This window comes from Engraulis encrasicolus, chromosome 14 (assembly GCF_034702125.1).
Source record: "Engraulis encrasicolus isolate BLACKSEA-1 chromosome 14, IST_EnEncr_1.0, whole genome shotgun sequence".
Classification (NCBI taxonomy): Eukaryota; Metazoa; Chordata; class Actinopteri; order Clupeiformes; family Engraulidae; genus Engraulis; species Engraulis encrasicolus.
The window spans coordinates 33,164,184-33,183,321 of record NC_085870.1 but is presented as its reverse complement, the minus strand read 5'-3'; the positions used below and the strand labels follow the sequence as shown (position 1 = coordinate 33,183,321).

The 19,138-nt window shown below is 45.6% G+C and overlaps 1 protein-coding gene across 6 annotated transcripts; it reads left to right on the top strand.

The window, feature by feature from the left end:
• Positions 1-3,474: 3,474 nt before the first annotated feature.
• Positions 3,475-19,122, top strand: ddi2 (DNA-damage inducible protein 2). Of its 6 annotated transcripts, none has more exons than XM_063215471.1 (10): positions 3,475-3,874; positions 4,771-4,897; positions 5,429-5,731; positions 7,309-7,435; positions 11,008-11,135; positions 11,955-12,083; positions 13,213-13,316; positions 13,953-14,145; positions 15,272-15,323; positions 15,690-15,783. In XM_063215471.1, the coding sequence occupies exons 1-9, from the start codon at positions 3,737-3,739 to the stop codon at positions 15,280-15,282; spliced, it is 1,260 nt and encodes a 419-aa protein (XP_063071541.1). In that variant the 5' UTR covers positions 3,475-3,736; the 3' UTR covers positions 15,283-15,323; positions 15,690-15,783. The 6 variants fall into 6 exon arrangements, with proteins under 6 accessions (XP_063071541.1, XP_063071539.1, XP_063071542.1 ...); XM_063215469.1 differs by having other exon boundaries at positions 15,269-15,323; XM_063215472.1 differs by having other exon boundaries at positions 15,693-15,777.
• The last annotated feature ends 16 nt before the right edge of the window (positions 19,123-19,138 follow it).

Here is a 19,138-nt window from a genome sequence, read left to right as displayed (position 1 = left end):
CAAATACTCACACATGACATTTATGTCGGCTTATTTAGCTTTTGCGCTATTATCGCCGAAGGTCTGGTAGGCTATATCGCACGTTTCAGACTGATCGCCAAACACAGTTTGAAATTTACACAAGGGCTTTAATGTCAAATGGATGGAAATAACATGAATGAATAGACAGGTGGCACGCCGCAACGAGGGGGTGTGTCGCTATGTCCGGGGCTATGATATAATTTTCTATAGCAACTGATGAAGGTGCTATGTCTCAGGGATTTGGTCTCCTTTCACATGGTAACTTATTCAATTACCTGCACATTCATGTCTCGCTATGTCCGGGGCTCATGCTTCTGTGCGCGATTGGGGGGATTAACTGGGCATGTTCGCACGTCTCCTTCTGTTCACTCTCAGTTGTCGAGCTGCTCGTATTTTCATGCGTCTTTGTCTTCTTAACATGCGCTGCGTCCCATACAGCTTCTGAATCGACAACTTTGCCATGTAATAAAACTGTTCTTGAAAGGCAAGCCATTTTCTTTGCAGTTCTTGTCGTCTTTGTCCGTAGGCTACGAGCCAAACGGCGACCTGCTCCAGCAGAGTTTGCTCCATTTTATTCTCCTCCTTTGTCGTTCTGTTGTTGTCCTTCTGTGATTTGGGGCGAAAGTGGGCTGTGCCCGACTGACGTTTCACAAACAAGGCGTGTACCTGAATGTGCCTGGGGTCGGCTATGAGTCCGATCAGGCAAAAAATGGCCCGGGCCGGCAGCTCCGAGCCGGCCACTCTCCTGAGCCCCGGGCGGCCCCGGGCCGCTGAAGCGCGGCTAATGAGACCAAGGCTAATGAACCATACTGATTGGCCCTGTGCTTGGCTACACTACATATAATTCTTCAAATGACAAACAGTACTGTACTATAAAATAAATAGGCCTAATAAGTGCATACACAACACATACACAGATATTTTATTAAATGAAGTCAGGCTTTTACAACCTATCACCCCTTACACACCGTCAAGGGGTGAGTGTGGATTTCTCAGTTTAAAAAAAGGGGGGGTGGGAGGAGGAGGACCACAATGAAGCCTTTCCCCACCTGCCTTGAACTTTGCACCCCCCCCCCAGAATAATGAACTGCCATGAAGAGTGTTCTGTTTTGCCAAATGTTATACAATTTATATGGGCCTATACTGCGAGGCACAAAAAAAGTTGCCACAAAAAAGGTCGCCTTCAGCTTTGATTATGGCATAGGTGTTGCATTGGGCTCGGTCGTGACAATGCAGTAAGATTTTTGCTAGGCAGTGGGCATGCACACTTTGCCAGTTTGATGCATTGTGAGAAACTGGCAAAGTGCGCATGCCCACTGCCTAGCAAAAATCGTACTGCTTCGTCACGAACGAGCCTATTGTTTCAATGGGCCTAAACTCTCAGCACCATCTGGTGGCCAATGCATGGGGTTGTGTTCTCCCTCTTCCCCTTGCTTTTGGTGCCATCAAAAAAGAAAAACAGTAGACAATCACCAGGGCTGTGTCTCAAATGACGCACTTCTGTCAGTGCACTGACAGTCAGTGCACAGTGCACACAGTGCACTGAGGTCTTTAGTGCATAGTGTCGTGGAAAAAATTGAGCACTATGCACTGTGCCCTCGCTGGAAATGACGGCTGAGCATGGCATTAGCTTGCCAAAATATGAGTTGGCTACTGTTTACAATGCACAGCGTCTGGTGCTTGTATTTCCATGTCCTTCACCCCAAAGGACAACAATCACACATACAATACTTTGGTTGGCATGAAAAGGTCGGTGTCCCATCAACATTACTTACAGAATTAGGAGACTGTTGACCAAACTCTTCTACTGAACTGAATGCCACATTTCCTCCATGTCATTGTCAACATGGCCGCCGTTTAGTGCGTGCAGTGTCCATCATTCAAGCACTGCATTTTTCCGCCATTGTTAGGGGATCATCCTGGCACTTTCAGTGCACTGGCTCAACTGAAATTTTCAGTGTGAGCGCCCTAGGCACTGAAAAACAGTGCCCGAAGTGCACAAGTGCGGCATTTGAGACACATCCCTGGTCTTGGTGAACACTTAATGCAGCAATAGATGGAAATGCATCCAGATCTTATAGGCTACACGAGTTAAACAATGCAACACCAAATGCGCACCATGATCAAAACTAAAAGCAGTCCAATAACATTTTAATGTGTGACCTTTTTTGGTGGGAACTTCTATTTAGGCCAGGCAGTGTATGAAGGAGGATGATTTTGGTAAACGATGAGGTAGGCCTAAATAATAATAATAATAATAATAATAATAATAATATATATTTTTTAAAAACAGTTTTGACCCACATTAATCCTGAAGAGAAGTGCCAAAAAGAACACAGCCTTCAGAGGTAGGATACTTTCTACTAAACACGCGGGTGTTCTTTGGAAAGTGGTTTAGATTGCATGGCAGCTCAGAGGAAAACCCTGGGATTGCATATTTGGTGAGTTAATGCCTCATTTGATGTCTGTGCTGTGCAGTTTTCCCACAGCGGGTAGCACACACAAAGCGGTTTACGTCAGTGTGTTTTAAACAATTTACGGCAGTGGGGTAGATGATTGCAGAAATTCTCTAAGCTATGAGATAGGCGTCTCTCATTGGCTCCCATATAGCCCCGTTGGCGAACGCAGCCAAGTAAAAGATGAATGGGAGCCTATTGGGCTAAATGGCTCAGCAGGGATTTGTGACGGTTCTGTTCTCTGGTTTGTAAAGGTGTGTGCACATTCTGTACCTTATCATGGAAGTTGTATTAGAAGTGAAGTTAAAGGTTCCTGACATGGCTTTGTTCTCCCAAAGACGTGTTAGTTTTGTCCTGCAACACGCTAGCATTCGGCTAATACCTGCTGGCTGAGGAATCTCTGCGACTATTCACGACCAGAGCTGACGAGAGACGTACTCTGACTGATCCTAGCAGAGAGATCTACGGTCACACACCTCAAAACCCCCCACCGCCGTCCAACATGTTAATTGAAGGTGCCCAAATTCTTAAGGATGAGCGCAGTCATTTCCTTTACCCCATGTACACATGCAGCTTTTCCACCACCTTAAATGCAATAAATAACAGGTGTCCGCAATAATCCTAACATAACTTTAAACACATCGACATCTGAAGTCAGACTTAAAACTACAAAACAAATGGCGTAGTGCCGTAAAGTCGATTGTCACGTGTTATGTCATTGCTATAGTTGGAATAAGGGTCATTTTCACGAATCTAACACTTGACAAGATGCAAACGTGCCGGCAAATGCTTTCACTTACTCATATCTATCGAACGCGACTTCATTGTTTCCAGGGAAAAAATCACACGGGCAGATAGTTCTATGAGAAGCGTACAGCCCCATTGGCACCCATTCAATATTTACTTGGCTGGATGATAATAGCTATAGCTGCAGTGCCACTCCTGGCCACACCAGCCAGTGGTCGTTCTTGTACAAGATTCCATTTTCTTTGATGATTGTAAGCAAGCAGGGGACCCACTGAGAAGTGATAGTTGACTATTGTCTGATCTTGGATGTCGTTGCCGTGTATTTAAATATAAGTCGACATCGAGTAGTAGTACGACCGCCTGTGTGTTTTTGAACATTAATGCTGATTGGCTTATGAGATCAAACGTGAAACAGAAAGCAAACTGGAAAGCAGCAAAGCTACACTAAACGCTAGCAAGCTAATTGGGGGAGAAGCACTACTTTCAATCGGGTTCAAGTGACCCCAGGCGCAATGCTTTTGACCGTATTTTGCGAACCGAGAGACAGCTCGGAAACAACTTTTGCCCTCGACGTTTCTCCAGATCTTGAACTAAGAGACTTTGTGGCTCTCTGTGAATTAGAATCGGGAATACCGGCTGCGGAGATTCAGGTAACCACTTCATAAGTCAAGCCTTTGTGGCTAACAGTCAGCCTGAATGGAGCTCCCAGTTTGTCACTGACATTAGCTGGCAAAGTAGCTAACTTCAAAGTAGCCCGCCTGTCAATTTATAGATTAACAACATGTTTACCAAGGACCGTCTCGCTTTCGTGTGGATTTCATAATGTTATATTTTGGTTGAGTCACCCAATTGGGAAATCTGGCTCTAACTGTTAGCCTACTGTGCATGTAGCTAATGGACCACTTTGTTTAACAGTCAAATAAGTTTCAGATTAACGACAGATTACCTCGCCTTATCTTTAACACGTTGACCCGTGTGTTTTCATGCTCTCTTTTGACTGATGACCTTATTGCTTATCTTTCCTCAACTGACCACTTTAGCCAGTGTAGTAAACATGTCATTTCAGGGCGGTGCTGAGCAACTGGTTAGCTTTCAATGTGTCCGAAATGTCATTCGACAGTCAAAATCACTAGAACTAGAACTACTAACTGGTATGTCACATGATACATAGGCTAATCGCTAATGAGAATGAAATTGTCGAGCCGAACTCATAACAAAGTATAGGGCAAACTCACTCGTTTATTAGTATTAGTATCAGTGTCAGCGTACCATTGTGCCAAAGAATGAAAAAGGCGCCCTTACAAATTGTCTGTTAAGCTATACAAGGTTTCACTGTGCCAGGTCATGTCATGTAAATGTGTATTGAATCCCAAGCACACATTTGTTACAGTGGAGGTTACGTTTTAGCTCAAACTAAATTACTGCTGAATTATTGCTTTGGTTCCGTTTTGTTCTAGTGAAGTCTAGATGTCAATTTTAATTCAGAAGAAGCACTTCAGCAATTTTAATAAAAATGTAAACCCTTTAATGGTTATTTGATTCTCAGATCACCTATGCAGAGCAGCCCCTAAGAGACCTCACCCGCTCCTTGGGGACGTATGGCCTGAAGGATGGGGACGTGGTGGTTCTCAGACAGGCCTCCAGGAGACCTCCAGCACAGCCCTCCTTCCCCGGTAATACAATAATAACCAGTTACAGAGGAGTCTTTTAGTATTGATGGTAAATGGTAGTAGTAGTAATATAATACACATGTTTGATGATCGTGTATTGAGTTGTATATTTATGTCTTCATGTTGGCTATAACAAGTTATGAGGGTGGTGAAAACAAGTTTCCCTTTGGGGCTATCTATCTATCTATCTATCTATCTATCTATCTATCTATCTATCTATCTATCTATCTATCTATCTATCTATCTATCTATCTATCTATCTTAAATCTGTTATTTTTATTCATACCATATTAACAAATGGAATGTGTGGATCTGTGAATTCAGGGAAAAAGTTTTTTTTTTTTTGCTTCGCTAGAACTTTTGGCTAGTCTCTCCCACCATTTATTTTAGTCTGGTATCAACAGCATTCTGATTTTTGAGATTCTGAAGTATGGTTTCCTTGTTCAGAATGTATTCCTTGTCAAGGCGTTCTTGACATGTTTTCCCTCCCTCCCTCCTTCATCCTTGTCCTCTCCCCACCGTTATTCTTCCCAGGTCTCCCTCGGATCGACTTCAGCAGCATAGCAGTCCCTGGCACGTCTGGTGGCAGCAGACAGTCAGCCCAGCCGGCGCGCACCACACGCAGCACCGCCCAGCAGCCTGCAGCCCCTGCCGCTGCCCCTGTCCCTTCCCCAGCCCCGGCTGCCTCCCCTACGGCCGCCCGGCCGGCCACCTCGCCCCAGGGCCTGGAGGATCCCGCGCTACTTAGAGACATGCTGCTGGCAAACCCACACGAGCTCTCCCTGCTCAAGGAGAGGAACCCGCCTCTGGCTGACGCCTTGCTCAGTGGGGACCTGGGTGAGTACCACCCAGCCGTCCTTATTTGTGTTACCTGCATGAAGTGATCCCGGGGAAATACACAGACCGCGACAGAATCGCTGCTGTATAGCAAGAGCGATATGAACGATTGAAGCGACTAGAGTATGTCCATTGAAAGCAGAATGCAAGCATTCCAACATTCCCATTTGCTGTGGCGGCTGTCGCCGAACCGTGTCATAGCTAATTTTCATAATATTCCCAGGAGTTCAACTACAAACTGTTGCTCTCGTCGCGTAAATCACCTCTAGTCGCCCAAATCGCCTTTAGTCGCCCGAATTGATTATGTCGCCCGAATTGATGCAAAGTCAATTACTTCCGTTGCTCGCCTCGCTCAGGTCGCTGCTGATGTATTCATGCGGTTAGAACAAAGGAAGTGTCACACACCAACGTATTCTTGGTCACTTGATGTGAAATCAAACATATTATTATTATTAATAATCATAATAATTACTCGAGTTAATGAAAAAAACGAGGCGCTCACAAGGCTTGTGTGAAAAAGTATATTATAGCCGAAATTTTACAACAGAAGTCAGAGGTTAACTGGAGCAACAGACGTTTCGGACCTAGTCCATTCTCAATGTCTCCAGTGTCCAGAAGGCCAGTCACTTCATCAATAAAACATAGAACAGAATGTGCAGCGTTTTTATTATTTTCACAAAATGTTGCCATTTGATTAGGGATTTGGTCTCAGGTTAAGAAGGTTGACGGTTCGAATCCAAACATTACCGAGAGTGAATTTGTTTTGTCTCCCACATGTACATCCGTCGCTGAAGTGCACTTGAGCAAGGCACCTAATCCTGCTTCCACGGACTGTAACCAATACCTTGAAAGTGAACAGCTGTATGTTGCCTAAGTGTATGTAATGTAATTTTCCGTCACGTGCAGCAAATGCTGTTATTGTGGTCGGTCTGTCCTTTGGAAACCGGTCTGCTTTTGAGCTTTTGCACACAACGTGGGTCTGTTGAATTTATTCGTAATGCATTTGGGAGATCATGATTTTCTTGCCTTGAAATGCCACAGATTTGTTACTACAAGTCAATTCTCATTTCCAGACTGCTCCTGTTTTTGGTGAATTCGAAAGTGTGTCAATAATGTCAAGGCTGTTGTTGAAAGGATTTCGCTAGCGGTAATGCAATGCAAAATAGCAAGTGCACTTGTCCGTAGTATGATACTGTGTTTACAGTGTTACTGTCACCATCTTTGCTAAATGGTAAATGCACTAATGTCTGTAAAATGAGGAAAAGAAACAATAGACAAAAACTAATGTCTTGTTGGTCGTCCACAACACTGTTGTTTTTTTTTTTCATTTTATTCCACACTACTGTTTCAAACATTGTTATATTGTTCAATTATGGCCAAACAGTTGGGGTACAACTGTGCAAAAGACATTTGGGTGAAAAAAATGGCGTCCTCCAAGCAAGCTAGAACAAGCTTCTCTTACAAAACACATCTGACTTGACAAAGTCTCACATTGCTGATGTCAGTACTTGTCTTTTGTGTGTGTGTGTGTGTGTGTGTGTGTGTTCGTGTGTTCGTTCTTCCCTGTCTGGTCCCAGAGCGCTTCACCAAGGTGCTGCAGGAGCAGCAGCAAGACAGGGCCCGCAGGGAGCAGGAGCGGATCCGACTGCTCACGGCCGACCCCTTTGACCTGGATGCTCAGGCCAAAATAGAGGAGGATATCAGGTAGAGTGTAGCTCAGTATAACCATGCGCTCCATAGCCCCCGCCAGCAGCCCAGGAACATAAGCCTATGGTATACATGGCCTTAGACAGAGCTACTGTGTGTGTGTGTGTGTGTGTGTGTGTGTGTGTGTGTGTGTGTGTGTGTGTGTGTGTGTGTGTGTGTGTGTGTGTGTGTGTGAATACTATACTTACTGTTAATACTGTTTACTGTGTTGATGTGTTTGTGTGTAACTCGCACTCTTAGGGCCCATACCAAATATAGACCAGTGAATTTCAAAGTCGGGGAGCCCTGGGAGGGTCGCGGCGGGGTGCTAGGGGGGCGCAGTAAGTTGGAAGGAAAAGTATAGCAAGACAAAAGAAATAATTGAATCATTGAATAACTAATGTACAACAAAACAAACAAAAAAAATAAGCCAAACAATTTCCCATTAGTTAAGTGCATTGTAATATGATAATCCATTGCATCTCTGAACATCACCACTACTATCGTTATTCTATTGTTATTTAACTAAGTCAGCAACTTACTTGGTTGCAATGCAACTTCCCATTGGAGACCTAGTAAGTTGCTAACTGGTTAACAACTATGCTTTCGCGGAACATGGTCCTGTACAGGCCACAAATATACCAATCTGTTTCTAAAACAGGAAATGTGCTAGTAATTACTTTAGCAAGTTTGGTAACTTAACCAACTAGCTAAGTATGCTATTAGCACCTAAGCGTACACTCAACTGGAGGATATCATGTACGGCTCAGTATGACCCTTCCACTCAACACCTCACGCCAGGCAGGCTGACCTGGCATCAGTCACTGGCTCCAAAGCTCTACAGAGCAGGAGTGAGCTGAGTACCGCCCTCTGGTTAGTCAGCCAATCAGGATGTGTCTATTTTTAGATTTAGTATCTCTGGCTCCCTCTGCTGTTTGGCTGAGGTAACTGACAATCTAGGTTACCCTGTGATGCAGTGGAGGCAGAGTCCTGCACCGGGTCGGGTACCCACGGGTACGGGTAAATAGTTGCCCAAACGGGCGGGGTTTTAACGTTCTGAAATTTCACGGGTGGGTATGCGGGCGGGTAGGTTAAAATACGGGTGGGTAGCTCGGGTAGCACGTCAATCAAAATGGTCATAGTAGGAGGCTATTTTCTTTTTTATCTATTTAGATTTGTATCTATTTAGATGAGGGATGTGCACGAATATTCGAATGTCACAAATGAAAACTACTGCAGGGTTACATTAAATTAACCTAGTAGCTCCCCTGTATTCTAATTTCTCTGGTAGTTCTAGATACGATGCTCATCTTTCATTTCCAAAACGAGCGTGTCTGAAAGCGTCCCGCCCCCGCCGACACGACACACACAGCCAGGGAGAAGCCACGCATCTCGTGCATTTCAGGAATGGGCATTGGGCATTCATAAATAAATCGTGGACACTGTAAATCTGCAATTGGTGATGGTTTTGTAAACATGGACTGTCATCTGCAACTGTTCGGGAATAATGTCACATCAATTTGCGTCTGATTTGGCCAGCGTAAACTTCTGCAAGGTAAGCTAGCCTACTTGTAATGCCTAGCTGTTTGCCAATGTCAGCGTCAACAATGGCAGGTTATTTCAATATCTCTAACGCTAATAATAATAACAGACGCACACCGCACTTTCTACCTGCACTAAACACACACACACACACACACACACACACACACACACACACACACACACACACACACACACACACACACACACACACACACACACACACACACACACACAAAACACATACAAACACACACACACACACACATACTGCTGCTGGTGTATTTAATAAAAACCTTTTTTAATTATTTATTTTCTTCAAATGCTACTATTACTATGTCAGAACGCTATAAAGAAAAAAGCTTTTAGAAAAAGAACAACAAAATACCTCCTCTTAATGTATGTTCTCTACAAGTCTTCTGTTGTCCAGTCTTGCACTTTAAATGTCTGTATGAGCAATGTCTACGTCCATACTGTCTATGTCCATGTATGAGTACTGTCTATGTCTATACTGTCTATGTCCTTACCTAGATTAGTCTATGTCTGCATGGGAGAGCAAGAAACGCAATTTCAAATTCTTTGTATGACCAGTGCATGTAAAGAAATTGACAATAAACTTGACTTGACTTGATAATGATAAGCTAACAAGCGAAGTAAACTATGAGTACTCTTTAGCTGAAGCGATCTTATCTGGCCCACTACACTATAATCTGCAACTATTTGGGGGTCGTTTCATATGGCGTTGCTTCGGATTTGTAAAACAAACTTTTCCGAAGTAAAAGCCACCCCTGTAGCCGTGCGAATCGGGATACTGTCTGTCAACAATGTCAGCTAACTAGTTCTAATGCAGCCCAACTAGTGAACAACGGTTCAGTGGGGTTTACTTTGCCGTGCCACGAGAATGGAAGGAGGGGAAGGGAGTGAGAAATATTTCTCGTCACGGACGCACAGACTCCCTCTTCCTGAACGTGCTGCTGGACGTTCAGAGGTGTAGCCTACACTCGACAGCATTTTCAAGCTATTGCTCCCCCCTGCCGGTGCTGTAGATGGAAGGCCACTGTAAATAAGTATTGAACTCTTTATGATACGTCGGCGGAATTTAGGCTATCCATCAATCAAATGCACATCCCTAATTTAGATTTATCTATCTATTTTACCTATTTTTGATATCACCGCAGCCGTTATGACATCAGTCACGTCATGCCTACTTTCGATTTGAAGTATTTTTTCACGGGCACGGGTGGGTAACGGGTAGAATATTAACGGGTCCGGGTGGGTACGGATTTAACTTTGAAATTACCACGGGTTTACGGGTGGGTGGGTAATGCACTGCACGGGCATGGGTGGGTCCGGGTATGAAAAAATGGACCCGTGCAGGACTCTGAGTGGAGGATGCACAGTTGTTTACACACCACTCAACCACAAAACAGTTTATGAAACTCATTATGACCGGGCAATAGAATGCTGCTTTCTGATTGGCTAGTGGGATATTGACACATTTTGGTAAATTGTTCAGCGTAAGTTTTAATATTCTGGCCTGATGTTCAAGCACATATCCATGCTCCCCATAAAATAGTAAAAACTAATACAACGGTTGTTGTCTCTACTGTTGATCTCGATATATATATATATATATATATATATATATATATATATACAATAAAATAAAATAAGATTTGTTGATCTCTGATCATACAGACTTACTGGTAATTGGAATTTTCAAATGTTCTGAGGTTTAAATGATTCCCACGTGACCGTAAAACAGGAGCTGCCAATGTTCTGCAAGTGTTGAAATCTTCTGGTGAATGTACGTCATGATGCCTGTTATCACTTACTTGGCTCAGCTTTCTTGTGTAACCACTGTTTTTGTGGATATTTATTGTTCACTCATAACCTTTACTCTTGTGGACATCTTTTTTTCCTTAACCACTATATCACTAGCTGTGTAATTTTCTTGTCTTTTCTTCACAGTAACCACTAAAGAAACTTATTTTACAGTCCTTTCAGCAAATTCTACAATTTCTGTGTATTGTTTGTTTGTTGTGTAGACAGCACAACATTGAGGAGAATATGACGATCGCTATGGAGGAAGCCCCTGAGAGCTTTGGCCAGGTGGTCATGCTCTACATCAACTGCAAAGTCAACGGATATCCTGTAAAGGCCTTTGTGGATTCAGGTACGCCACAGAAATGTATTGGTTTGCCTGTTGGCTCTCTCTGGAAAATGAGATATTAATTTCAGAGAAATGCCACACCTATCATCCAAACCCAGCTTAAAAACTCTTTGGGCATAACAAGAATCCAGCATAATCTTTTATGAGTCTTCAATAATGATCATGGATCATCTTTCATGCATTTGTTTCAACGTATCAACACCATACTCAATCTCTCTGTTCTGCAATTGTTCTCTTACCCAGAGCCAAATGCAGTAGGTTAAATTGCCTTGATTTTACATGTTTTTTTTTTAATCTGCTGTGACGTAATTCTCCTACATATCTCTCACTTTAATGTCTTGATTGATTAATCTCTTCATTGGACATCAGTGTTTGCGTTCTCTCACCCACACACGTCCATGGCAACTATCCCTTCTCTGTCATTGTCGACCGTTGTGCTTGTCCACTGTTGAAGAAGTAAAGGGACAGCCCTGTCTATTTATTTTTTATTGTGTATTGTGGGTGAATGAACAAGTAAAAATCTAAGTGCTGGTCCTACCGCGGCTTTAACGGTTGGGCACTGGGCTGCTGTGCCACCAACCTGAGTTCGACAACCTAGGTCCTTTGCCGATCCCTCCCCATCCCTCTCTCCCACCCATTAAGTTCCTGTCACTCTGCACTGTCCTATCGTACATATTTTAAAAAAAATCTGAGTGCTCTCCTTTTACCGCTTCAATTTATCTGTATTTTATGTGGAATTCAGTATGCATTGAAAAACTGAACAAGCAATAGTTTTCATGCTTCTCCTCTCTTTTCATGCTTCTCCTCTCCCATGTCCCCAAGGTGCCCAGATGACCATCATGAGCCAGGCGTGTGCGGAGCGCTGCAACATCATGCGGCTGGTGGACCGGCGCTGGGCCGGCATTGCCAAGGGGGTGGGCACCCAGAAGATCATTGGCAGAGTGCACTTGGGTAGATATCCTCCATGACATGACGGTGTACACTTAACAGACGCTCTTAGCCAAAGTGAGCTACAGTGATTTTGTTGCAGGGTATTGATCTATAGTCCCTGGAGCGATATGTGGTTAAGTGCCATGCTCAAGTGCACTTCATCCATGCATGAGGGCGTAGGAGACGCTTTTCCTGTTGGTATGGGATTTGGACTTGAATATTCCAAACCATGAGGCCATGGGTGCTTGCATCCTAATCAGTAATCCACATAAAATTCAGCTCTTTGAAGGGCAGTGTTCGGCAAAAAGCTGTACCCTTCCAACAAATGTAGGATGACACTAATTTACCACTGACGATGGTGCCAGCATGTTATTGATTGAGTCCATGAAGCTGCTGTGAGTCACTGTGATTTTTCATGGGTCACCACTAGAAAACTACAGTACCAACACAGAAATTGGTGCAGTGTTGCTGGTCAGTGCAGTGGAAGGAGTAATGTGAGTAGTTTCTCAGCAGTCAACAAAACTATCCTTTACTTGCTTGAGTAACATTAGCTTGTCATAACAACCTTGAGAGCTCTCTTTCAGAAGCGTGTAGGACTTGTAGGAATATTGATCATAACTCCTCAGAATCGGCAGGCACTGAGCACGTTAACTATTGAAATGATCGATGAGGCTCGACTATTTCACCAGCCTTTGATGCAGTGCTTATAGAGTGGCATGGTAGAAGCAATTTACATTTCCGATATTTCATTCTTTAGTGAAAGGCTTTGGTGAATAACTGTTTTGGCATTACCACAGCCACATAGCTGACCATGATGTGGTGGATAAGAGTATCCGTCTTCTAGACGACTCTCTGGATTTGAATAGCCTTATTTATGAATGGCTGTTGATTTTTGCTAATTGTTTGTCAGTGTCAGTACCACCAATCCAAAGTACTAGGCATTGTAGTTGCTGAATTATATCGTCCATGTTGGTGGTCAGGTTTTGGTGGTAAGCTGGCCAGGCGTTGGTGTTCAAGGAAATAAAACTTGTGACAGAAATCATACTCCACTCAGATCATGTTGCTTCGTACTGGCCTTGTTTCAGAATACATTGGGCGTCTGACATGCCTCTGACCTGATTGTGTGTACTGTATTACTAATGTGTTTCAGCTCAGGTGCAGATTGAAGGAGATTTCCTGCCCTGTTCCTTCTCCATCCTGGAGGACCAGCCCATGGACATGTTACTCGGACTGGACATGCTGAAGAGGCATCAGGTTTGTCTGCAAAAGTACAAAATATGGCTTTTCAACCAGGTCTTTTGAAAGAGGAAGCGGAAACATTTGATAGAGGCAGACCTTCTCCCCTATATGTACCTGGAGAGTTTTGTGAAGAAGAGAATGCTCTGTATCCTCTTCCTACAAAAACCCACATTTGACATCACTAAGGCTGGCTCAGAACGCTGTGAACAGATGGCTTTGCTTGTCCCCTTTACAAATCTGAAGGTCAGACCATCGCTAGGATTGTGCTGTGACTCTCACACCAATGAGAACGAGAGTCTTTAGTCAGAGTACACTTGCTAACCCAGTCCCCTGCCCGGGTTAGAAGCGGACCGAGGCAACTCTCCTCCCCTTTGCTACATCAGGTGATGGACACAACATTGTGTGGCCTCTTCCTCCTCTTACCTAATAAAGAGTTCTGTTGACCTGAAGGAGAGCAAGCTCCCCATCCTCTTCTTCACCAACACAGTGTATTTCCTCATCCTCCCTGACACAGTGTTACTTTGCCTCCTCCTCTCAGTGTTCTCTTGCCCCTTCTCTGCTACAGAGTTCTATTGACCCGAAGAAGAGTATGCTCTTGTATCCAGTTCTTTCCCAATACATTATCCTATTGCCTCTTCCTCTCCGCTACAGTGTGCTATCGACCTGAAGAAGAGCATGCTCTTGATCGGCACCACGGGCTCTGAGACTCGCTTCCTGCCCGAGGGAGAGCTGCCAGAGTGTGCCCGCCTGGCATACGGCCCAGAGAACCGTGAGGACGCCCAGCCAGAGGAGATCGCCGACCGGGAACTGGCCGAGGCCATCCAGAGATCAGTGCAGGAGAGCGGTAGGACTGCATGTCTTCAGAAGGGACGGGGAGAGCGGTGGGGGAGGTTGGGTTGGGTTGGGTTGGGCTGGGTGCAATGCCAGTTGAAAGCACTTACAGCTCAGGGTTCCACTTCTGTTCAAAAGCTAAGTAGAGGCTATGATGTTACAAGAACTGTTCTCCATCATGTGACCATGAGGTCATATTGAATTGGACTAAGGTTTCGGCAAACTCTACAGAAATTCAGTTGTAAACTGTATATATGATTAAGTCATTTGCAATACCAACTGTTTCTATTGGATTACATTTTATTGGGTGGGTACAATGCTTTGAAAAATTCAGGTGTGCTAAGTATATTTTCATAAAAAAAATAATGTTTGAACCAAAACAATGTCACAATGTATCTCCAGTAGTCCTCGGTGAAGGACTGGTCTGCCTAACCTCAGTGAGCTTGTCAGTCAGAATAGCTTTAGTAGATACTGGGGTAGATACTGGGTTTAGTTAGGAATTTATAAGACCTATAGAGATCCATTGGATTGGCTGGCACCCTGGATGCGCATGCTGGGTTTTGCCTGATTTGCTGTGGACCCCTTTGCCATGTGCTGTCTTTCTGTCACCATATGTCAATGCAGTAGAACCCCATACTCCAGAGGGAGGGAAAATACTCTCACTAATACACATAGTTTGCCATGAACACCACACATGGACAGGCCATATTACAGGACAATTACAGGTGCTATGTCTACCAGGTTGGTATTCCAACTCATGGCTCAAGAGTTAACCTTGAGGTAATGGTAAAATCTTCTAATACGTAGAAGAGCCTGGAGTCCTCATTGGCTTAACTAAATGACGGCTGTAGGCTATCTATGAGCAAGTTTACCACTTCCTGTAGGTTAACTACTTGGAATACCCCCAGGATGTGTGGACTGCATGTTGCCTGCATCAGTTTTGAGTTGACAAGTAGTTGTTTTATTTTGAAACTAATGTTCACTACATGGATAAACACGCCTCAGTTTTGGGTGATATATGTGACAGACGACCGGCACATGTTGTTTGCGTGTGTTTTTGTGCGCGTGTGTGCGCTAACTCTCTCTGCCTTCCATTGCATGCTGTGTGTGGTGTGTGTATACCCCTAACTGTGAAGCAGGACAGCACTGATGCATTTGTTGGAGACAGCTGGAGAGGGCCCATCCAACCAGGTAACACAGACCCACCTTGCCACAGCAACGCATCCCAGCAATCATTAGCACTCAATGTGTTTTTATGAGGTTGTTCATTACTGATCCCAACGGATACCTAAAAACATATCAACAAATGTTCACTATTATTAACTATCATCTCAGATTTGAAACCTTTTTTTGATTTTGTTGATTAACAAGTTTTATCATCAGGTCACAAGTGACAACAAAAACACATTCTGCATGAACAAGCGAGTTTTTTTGTGCGAGCTTTTACAGGGCATGTTGTATTTTGCTGTAGTGTGTTAGCATAGCTTAGTTATGGAACGGTGTTTGAATTTGGGACCCCCATCGGTGAAGCCTCTTCTTTCCTCTTTCCTCTTTCAGTAGACACTGAAGATGGACGAACTACCTCATCTCAATCAGCGCCAAAACTCTTTTACGAACCCCCCTCCCAATCTTCCTCCACCTCCCCTTCCACCTCCACCGCGGGGGGCCAGGCTCGAACCCTGGACCGCTCCCAGTCCGCACCCACCCCCCTGCCACCCGCTCATGGAGTCCATGGGCCCACCACCACCACCACCACCTCCCCCACCTCCCCCACTCCAACAACGTCCCACCTGCCCCTGTCTGACATGGCAAGGCCTGCCCCCTCCCCACTAGTTTCAAAATCGCCACCCCTCCTCCCTCCCCCTCCCCCGTCTTCACTACAGGACAGTCAATGTGCCACTCCGTCTTGTTCCCAGCCCGTTGTTCCAGAAACCGCCCCATCCAAGCCCTTGGATATGCACGACCCAGTGCCATCTGTTCAGCCAGTGACACCCCTTACCCTCAGCCCTCCTGCTCCAGCTAGTCTTGAACCTCCTCCACCTCCTCCACCTTCCCTTGTAGAGCCAGCCAATTCATCTCCTCCTCCAAGCAGTTCTCCATCTCAGGGCCCTGGGTTGCCTCCTCGGGACGTGGACCAGGCCAAGGCGGGCACCGCTGCCAAACGGACATGCTCCCCTCCCCCGGGGGAAGGCCACGACGCCGGGGGCAGCAAGCGCTCGCCTCTACCCGTCTCCTCGGATGGCAGCGCGAACTTCACACAGCCCCGCAGGCCCACGTCAGAGAGCGAAGCCACCTCGGAGGAGAGCATGGAGGGTGCGGAGGATGAGTCGGAGCGAGACCAGCCTGAGGGGGGCAGCTGCAGCAGCAGCGGGTGCAGCAGTGGCGGCAACGGCAACGGTAATGAATGCAGCAGCAATAACAACAACAACATCCCCTCTCTGGCTCAGGCCCTGAAAGAACTCCACGCGCTGCTGGTGTCTAACCGCACGATCCCTCCCCCTGACTGCAGGCCCGATGCCGACGGCTTAGATCAGCCATTACAGCCCCACAGTTCTACTGCCACCACCATGTCAGCTGGTCCGGCTTGCGACAACCACAACAACCAAACTGCCGGTGAGATCCAGCGTCCATGCCCACCTGAAACTAAGCTGCTGGGACAAAGGGCAGAACCGTGCGTTCCTGTGCCAGCCGAGGCCAGCTCCGAGGATGCCACGCAAAGCAGAGGAGCCACGGACTGCCGGCAAGATGTCCAGAGTACCATGTCCGACACATGCCAGGACGAGCAGAGCAGCGTGGGAGACTCAGTGACGGGGACAGTAGCCAACGAGGGGCCCCACCAGGAGAACATGAGCATCCGGGAGCCCCCCGAGGGCCAGCAGGGGAGGGGGGAGGCTGACGGCCGGGACTTTGGAGCCACCTCAGTGGGCCCCACTGACTTGCCTCCTGGTTCATCCGAACAACCGAGCCCCCTCTCTTTAGCCGTGGGCTCCTCTGGTGAAGAGCAGCAGCAGCAGCAGCAGCAGCCGCCTACTGGCAGCTTCCCAACCTCCTCCTCTGCCTCAGCCACCAGCTCTTCCTCCACAGTTCCTCCTCCTGCCTCTCCTTCTGCCTCTATTCCTCGTGCTGCTGTTCCAGCAGCTCCTGCTCCTTCCTCTGCTCCTGCTGCCCCCGTTGCTGCTGCTGCTGCTGCTCCAGCTCCTCTGGGCCCCCCAGCGGCTGCGCATCGTTTCCCTGTGGAGGACATCCAGAGGATCCAGGCGGCGGGCTTCTCGCTGCAGGAGGCCACGCAAGCGCTGGAGCAGGCACAGGGCTGCGTGGAGCTGGCGCTGCTGATGCTGCTGGCTCGCAAGATCAGTGTGCCGTCTTAGACGAGCTCCATCCATCCACTGACTGACTTGGCTGTTTGGCTGGTTCGCTGACCTCGGTCTTGTGTTTCTGATAATGTTGTAGCACGTCCTCGCCCCAGAAGACATCACCACACCCCCTGTGAGTCCCACACCCCCTGTGGGACTTATCTTTCTGCTCGAGACTGCTGGTGGTCAACCTTCTCTCGCTTCTTCTCCTCTTTTGGTTCTCTGTCCATCCTCTGTCCGTCTTCTGTGTAAATGTGGCTGAAGCCATGTTTTGAGTGAGTGAGTCTATCCCTGGGTCTACTGTGTTTGAGATGGGTTTGATGTGGCCTCGTCAAGTTTCCCAGCGAAACGTTGGCGTCATCGGCGCTCAACGTAGGCAAGTTGGGAGATGATTGAACAATGTCCTTCAGGGTCTTGAAGTTAGTCTTCAAGGGCATTTTTATTATCAGTTAGAAACCAGTCAACTTGATGGCTGAGATCAAGAGAGAGCATGCTAGATGGTCGATATAATCATGAGCATCGTGAGCAGCATGAGAAATTCTGTTCAGCATTCAGGCAGTGGCGGGAAAGAGGCTGATACAAAAGCAACAAAATGCATAAAAATATAATATTGTGGGAGATGTGATAACTAAGAGACTGGAGTTTTCAAGAGCACAGAAAAAGCTCTGAGATGTTTTGAAGGAACGTCTGAAGGAAAATATGGAAGTTGTGAGATATTGTGTGTGTGTTGGGGGGGAGGGGGGGTATAGTGAACGAGATCAGTCTTGTATGATGGTGAAGGCAGCACTAAAAGTAAAAGGCCAAGCCTGTCTCATATCCCGAGACACCAGTTATGATTCTTGAGGAGTAGGGGTGGGGGTAGTCGGTCTGCCTCAAGTGAACATCCCACAAAGCATGTGTGCTTTGTTCATAAAATTGCTAATGGCAGTGTTTCTGCACATTGCCTGCATCAAGTTACCTTTGTTTTTTGTTATTGTTTCCAAATTTAAGTTCTTTGCACCATACAAATTATTTTCACACTGTGGGAATTACACACTGTGAAAATGTGGAGACGTGTCTTTTTCAGAGGTGCTTTCTGTGTCTTACATGGGTCTCATGGTTTCATTTCGGGCAATAACCTTTCCTTTTCTTCGTTGCCAATCCTGGATAACTTGATGTGTGTGCGGCTTGTGTACACTCAACTGAAAAGAAAGATTTGCTTTCCATCATCATATTGTGTTTTATGGTGTTAAAATGATAACGGGTTGGCCTTTTTCTTAGTTTCATTAAAAAAATGTTATGAAAAGGTGAAAGTGGTGAAAGTTACTTTTTTTGTTTTCAATTTTGTGTTTTAAAAAATGTTAAATTCGTGATGCCACTAGTTTTATCACAATGACACCCCATTGGGGCTGTCGTGGCATTCTCCATTTTATTCAAATCATATATCCATCTGCAAGTCGTTTTTAATTGGCCGAATATTGTAAGTAATGTCATAACCCTGGCGCAACCTTTTTCCAGCTGTCTCGTCCGTCTGACATTTATGATCATTTTCAATGTAGTCTCGGGCCAGGTATCAACAACATTCAGGCTACTTCACTTACTCTGTTTGATCTTGTATACGATTTGAAAAAGAAATAAAAAATGTTCTTTATATTTTATTGACCTGTTTGTGTG

Excerpts from the sequence above, each read along its gene's own strand:
- ddi2 (XM_063215467.1), top strand. The coding sequence starts at position 3,737 with ATGCTTTTGACCGTATTTTGCGAACCGAGAGACAGCTCGGAAACAACT. Across the intron at positions 7,436-11,007 it reads AAAATAGAGGAGGATATCAG|ACAGCACAACATTGAGGAGA; the intron begins GTAGAGTGTAGC and ends TTTGTTGTGTAG. Across the intron at positions 11,136-11,954 it reads AAAGGCCTTTGTGGATTCAG|GTGCCCAGATGACCATCATG; the intron begins GTACGCCACAGA and ends CATGTCCCCAAG.